This window comes from Erigeron canadensis, chromosome 3 (genome assembly GCF_010389155.1).
Source record: "Erigeron canadensis isolate Cc75 chromosome 3, C_canadensis_v1, whole genome shotgun sequence".
NCBI classification, from domain to species: domain Eukaryota; kingdom Viridiplantae; phylum Streptophyta; class Magnoliopsida; order Asterales; family Asteraceae; genus Erigeron; species Erigeron canadensis.
In genome coordinates this window covers 2,445,437-2,451,702 of record NC_057763.1, presented here as the reverse complement: position 1 = coordinate 2,451,702, position 6,266 = coordinate 2,445,437, and the positions used below count along the sequence as shown (strand labels likewise).

At 35.0% G+C, this 6,266-nt stretch overlaps 1 protein-coding gene across 1 annotated transcript; it reads right to left on the bottom strand.

Annotated features, from left to right (window-relative positions):
* Window positions 1-254: 254 nt before the first annotated feature.
* Window positions 255-5,770, bottom strand: LOC122594013 (disease resistance protein At4g27190-like). Its single transcript, XM_043766488.1, has 5 exons — window positions 5,596-5,770; window positions 2,066-4,823; window positions 1,437-1,970; window positions 426-916; window positions 255-361 (listed from the first exon to the last, which is right to left on the bottom strand). The coding sequence occupies exons 2-5, from the start codon at window positions 4,793-4,795 to the stop codon at window positions 343-345; spliced, it is 3,774 nt and encodes a 1,257-aa protein (XP_043622423.1). The 5' UTR covers window positions 4,796-4,823; window positions 5,596-5,770; the 3' UTR covers window positions 255-342.
* Window positions 5,771-6,266: the final 496 nt, after the last annotated feature.

Sequence of the window (6,266 nt, the reverse complement as noted above, 5' to 3'; positions counted from 1 at the left end):
GTTGGTAAGATATTTGACTTTAGAAGGATTCACGAGAGTTTGAGTCTAACTTCCCATATTTATGGGGTAGATTAATATGGGTTTTTTGAAAGTACTGGTTTCAGGTTTAAGAGTGAGATTAAGATAAAATGCCATTAAAAAAATCAAGTGAAGGTAACAACGCATATAAAGTTATAATAAAGTTTTAATTTAAATTTAAAAGAAAATTTAAAAATTCGCAAACTTTTAAGATTATTTTGAGATTAAAAAAGGCGTGATTAATTTGTAAATTTATTTATCGTTCCAATTTAGTTGGGTTATACGAGTATATTTTAATTGGCTTCTTTTAGGATTTCTTTTAGACTAAAAAAAAAAAATATACCTGGAATTGATTACCGACACCCCCGCCAATATGTTGTAGACTCTTTAGGGATTGGAGGTGGAGCATGTTAAGTATCGGAAAAGATGTAACATCTGTGTGGGTGGAAGTAGATGTAGTCGCTGCTTCATCTTCATCATCTCTGCTAGAAACAATTTCTTCCATAACTTCACAATCTTCTATTTCGACATGCTTTACGTTGGAGAGAAATTTGAACATAAGGGGCGAAAACAAATATTTAATGCTTCCGCATCTATTTAAACTTATTTTTGTGAGGTTTTGGCATAAGGATTTTGGTGGTTGAAGAATGAAGAATTGGTTCCAATTGCACTTCCACACATGACTCATGTTGTCCATACCACTCAAATCTAAAACCTCAAGGGAGGGAAGTAGTTGATCATGATTGTTTTGAGAAGTCGACAATTCTCCACGACTTGCACTCTCTATGTCAAACACCACTTCTACTTCTCTACCGTGTTTCAAAGTAAGTGTACGAAGTTCATGGAATGTATGACTGACATGATTTGAGAATGCAATATCCCTTGTTATAGCGTTATTCTACACATATTTCCAACAACAAACGTAATATCAATTTTTATATCTTTAGTTTCCTTATTTTGAATATTTTTTTTTTAAAACAACCATAAGAACTCCTAAATAATATATTTGTTCATAGGTTTTTTTTATTCATTCACATGTGAAATAATATAAAAATGTATGTCGTAAAAGAAACTTTTTTAAAAAACCTTCAAAATAGTCTTTTGTGAACTTTCGTTCACATGTTAACAAATGTGTATATATAAGGTTTTGAAAAAAACTTTCTTATACAACATGTATTTAATTTTAATGTTTCATATGTGAATGAATAAAAAAAACATATGATTCAATACATGCATAATTTAAGAGTTCTAAAGGTTCTTACAAAAAAATGGGTTCTTAAAATAAGTCTCCCCTAATTTTAGAAATTGATATTATATATATATATATATATCAATTTTTCTACTATAGATATACTTTTATATATTGTTTACAAATGTATATAGATTTGTCTGACTGAAAATGGAAAGTCACTACATACCTGTTGCTCTGAGCTACTCTCAACTGATGATATCTTGCCATAATCAATATCAATTTTTTGAAGCCCTTTCAAATTAAAGTCGGCGGTGATAGGCGTGAATACATTTCTAAAATTGACACAATTAGATATTTCTATACTTTCTACAGCTTCAAATCCATGGATGTGGTGAGTAACATTATGAGAGCTGTCTACATTCTCCAGACTCCACACGTGTCTTAGACTTCGTGAATCGCGTACGACAATGCTTACCAGGCTGCTACTTACTTCCCTCGTAATTTCAGGAGCACATTCCATGTCAATTTTAAATATTGTTTCAATGGAATCACAATATTTTACTGAAAGCTCTTTTAGATGATGTAGCAATGGCATTGGGTTTCTTGGAAACACATTCACCAGCCTCTCACATTTTTCAACCTCAATCGTTTTCAACATGGAAAAACTAACATTTTCACTTCGAGTAACTTCGCTCGACCATATCTTGCTCAACTTGTTCATTTGAGAAATCCACAACGTCTCCAATCTAGGAATAGCAACCTGAAAAATAGTAGTCAAACAACTTGTTTAGCTTTCAAAAGCTTCAACCACACAAAAGAATTAGCATACAAAAGTTTTGCACAAATCATACTTACTTTTTCATTCAAGAAAGCTTGCATCGTGGTAGTATCACTCAACCTAGACGATGATGCCAAATTATCATCTGGAAAAATGCTTGTGAATTCCGGAAGACCGTCAAGTTGCAACTCCATGAGCTGAGGTAACTCTATTGCATTGCCGGTATTGCACAGACCCGCTAACTTTGGTAAGTCACGCAAAGATAGAAACTTTAAACGTGGAAGTTTGATTGGTTCCGATCCATTATTCTCATCATGTATGATTGTTTGCAAAGTATCACATGACCAGACTTTAAGATGCTCAAGCTGCCTTGACAAAGTTGAAGCAACACGACGTGTGAATAGGTACCTCAGTTGTGCACACTTCGAAATGTTAAGGACTCTTAACCTGTGGAACGAAGGGCATTCAAAATCTTCAAGACCATTCATGTCGTCCACTTCCAAATGAAGCACATCTGTTTTCTCAAACAACATATTGATTCCAGATTCCAAAAGTTCACCCTTATTGGAGACCAACATCAATGTGTTTTCGAATGATGTTGTCTTTTCATCTTTCTCTTCTAAAGAACGTCCTATGGAAATCTTGAATCTATCAAGTTTGTTAAACGACATTCTCTTCGGATGAGTATTGTTTCCAAAGAGCTCGATTTCTATTGCAGAAAGGTATTTCGAGCGTTCAGCTAACTCATTGAAATTTCCATCTGTGAACCTAATGGCCTTTCCATCAGCAACCCTCATATAAAGTTCTTCAAGCTTCACCAAATTTTCTAAGACGCCATCATCAATATGAAGATTAACACAACCTGTCAAATCTAGTAGTTTGAGCTTCTTCAAATTTCCGATTGTGGATGGCAATTTTTGAATGCTACAATTAGCAAAGCTAAGCACTTCAAGATTTTTAAGACTTCCAATAGAATGACAATCAAACATCAATGAACACCCATGGAGACAAAGTGTTCGAAGGTTGATGGAGTATTCAAATGATCCCGGAAGCAATGGATATTGCATTTTTTCATACACTATAACTTGAAGCTTTTGCATTAACGCATATAAGTTTTCAGGAAACCTTAGCGACTTATCTCCATTCTTTAGCTTCAAAAATGATAGGTTTGGATATCTGAAATCTCCTGGAAACTCTTTCATGCCGTTGCATGCTAATGAAATTCTTTTGCAAGAGTCTGGTGTATCATTTGCCGGCCACTCTGACATATTACCATCGTTGACAACTGAAGCATGCTCAGCTTTAGAATACATTTGCAAAACAAAAGCACGCACGAGATCATGCATCTTGATGCTCACAGAACGATTACTTTCAATCAACAGGTTTGCATTAACAAGTTGCTTAATGCAAAAGTTCAACCTGTTTCTTGCCTCTCTAACAGTATACACTTTGTTAAACAGTTTCAAACCCCATCCGTACCTCACCAACTCCTCTGTAGGAATATCAAAATCTTCAGGATATAAACCACAAAGCAAAAAAACTGATTTAGTCTGCTCGTCTTTTAGATTGTTGTAGCTGACTTCAAAAACTTTATTCACAATTTCTTTTATATCATGATGCTGTAAGCGAGTAAGTGTATTTTCCCACACACCCTTGCTTTTATCTTCAAGAGTAGATGCGATGGTTTTAATCGCAATGGGCAAACCCTGACATCTAGTTACAATATCATCTCCCAACTTAAGAAGATCCAGATCCAAAGTAGCTTCACCAGAACCATTTATAAATTTCCAGAAGAATCTTTGTGCTTCTACATTTGCCAAGAGTTTCACATTGAAAATTGAATTAGCTTCAACACCCATCTCTATGCAAACATCTCTGCTTCGTGATGTCAACAAAAGTTTAAAGTCAATTCCTTGATTTGGCAAAGTGGTTAAACCAATATTATTCAGATCAACCAACTGCCATACGTCATCAAGTATCACTAGGATCTTGTTCTTACCTCCTTCAGAATAGTTTTCGAACCATCCACGCAGCTTATCAGCTCTTGCGGATATAGTTGTTATCTCTTTTAGATTTATTGCGAGGTAATCAGCTACCGCATCCTGGATAGCAAGGAGCTTTTTCTCATTGTTAACATGGTTATGGGGGAGGTGTTTATGAGGGAATTCCCCTATCACCACCGGCACAATAAGACTAAACATTCTCTTCTCTGTCACAACTGTTTTCAGCTTCTCCATCATGGTGGTCTTCCCAACTCCGCCCATCCCCCACAAAGCTATCACGTGTGATTTGTGGTCTGCTTCTAGTGCTTTCAATGCTTTCACAAAAGTGTCCTCCCTGGACTCAAAGTCACTTTGATAATCAACTGGTGGGGCAGAGGTGGATGCCTTCATGGAATCAACTTTGCCAAGAGGAATCGGATGATTAGTCCACACAATTTGAGTGTGTTCTTCTTTTAGGTGTTTAATTTCTTGAATAAGCCCGAAAGCTCTTTTTCCAACACCATGCCTAGTCTTGAAACTGAAACAACTGCCAACACTTATTTCTTGAAGGCTTTCCACTTTTGCATTGACCACTTGAACATTTTCCAACCAACCTTTGACCTGATCTGGAACCTTAAGTTTATTACGTTTGTTGTGACGCATGTGGTCTTCATCATCGCCTCTTTTAGCGTTCAACTCCCCCATATTTCTCTCCATCTCTGTGACATACTTTTTGCATGACGTCATGTACACTATGTGTTTTTTGACGTGAACCTTGAGAGTATCAACAACAGGTTGAAGAATGAGATTAACAAATTCCGTCATTGCTCGATGTTGTTTCTTCTTTTGACACCTACATATACAAAACAAACAAAATAACATATCATCAAAACCCAATTCACCATCTTATTAAAACTGTATATGAAATATATATGATCAACTATGAGTTGGACGGATTAAGTCTGCTCTGTCTTAAGAATTAATGATAACCCAATTCAATTTGTGTAGCCTAATATAGTAATAATAAAATACTCCTATATATTAGGTAGCTTCTCGATTTTATTTTGGAAAATGAACGTAAAAGGCCAGAGAAGGCTTTGAAATGGTTTGCAGATTTCTTGGCTGATTGATACTGGTTAGTTATCAATTTTTAGGTTCTCATATAAATCAACTTTCTGTATATCAATATATAATGCGAATCAAACTCAGGTGGAAAAATTACTTTTGAAGTGTTGTGTAAGTTTGATGTCAATAATTTAGATTTTTAAGGTATTTAACCTTTGGTGTATGACTGTGTGTAAATGATAAGTTTTACACATAAAATCATTTGTAATCAATTTGTAATAGCATTTTATAATCAAGTTTAGCCCATTAATGTTTTGTTTTTTTAATAATCAATTATTACAAGCCAAACAAGTTCGGATCGGAAGGAGATCATATGCACTCGTGTGCTTTCCTTTTGATCTTCTTAACAAAAGATTTATCTAAGTAATTAACAACAAGTTTAGTTTATAGTTTCCAAAAACACATACATCATTAGACGCAAATCAACTTATTCAATACAAAATTATTATGTGTCATACAAAACATGTATATATGATGATGATTGTAACAAGAAGCATTACCTTAAAACGTTGTTGATGATTGAGTTGTTGAAGTCAAGCAAAAGTCAACATATTTGATCTCTTCTTTTCTCGTCTATGTAATGCGTGTGTGTGAGTGTGTGACTATGAGTGAAATTTTAGCAAAGTGTGTAATACAAAGATGTGAATGGGGAGGTCCTATCTTTTCCTTTTTTGCTGTTATGTGGTGGTGGTTAATAATTGAGTATAAATTATGATAGGATTTAATCAAATATTTGACATGAGTCTCATGTGTCCTTTGTTTGTTTTCTCTTTTGGTTAGTGGTGGGCCCCACTAGTTAGTGGGCGGGCCCCACATGTGTTTGTATACATTTTGTCCTTGATCTTGCTTATTCTCTATGTATCATATATCATATATATATATATATATATAATTGGATATAGCAAAAGGGCAGTGGAGGCGGAAGGTAAAACAAGGAGTGAAAAAGAGAAGTATGGAGTGTGATTTTGTGAGGGCAGCATGTCACAATGATATTGTGAGGGCAGCAAGTCATAAATAACATCGAGTGTTGACGGGGTCGGTGAGTCACAACAGTACTGAGAGTAAGTTTGGGAGGGTCTGAGTGAAACTAAAGAGGGGTGTTTTTCTTATGTCTAGAAGCTAAGCCGGAGTCATTATTTTACGGTGTAGGATTTGTTGATTTCAAGTGTAT

Excerpts from the sequence above, each read along its gene's own strand:
- LOC122594013 (XM_043766488.1), bottom strand. The coding sequence starts at position 4,795 with ATGACGGAATTTGTTAATCTCATTCTTCAACCTGTTGTTGATACTCTC. Across the intron at positions 1,971-2,065 it reads AAGCTTTCTTGAATGAAAAA|GTTGCTATTCCTAGATTGGA; the intron begins GTAAGTATGATT and ends ACTATTTTTCAG. Across the intron at positions 917-1,436 it reads AGAGTAGCTCAGAGCAACAG|AATAACGCTATAACAAGGGA; the intron begins GTATGTAGTGAC and ends AAATATGTGTAG.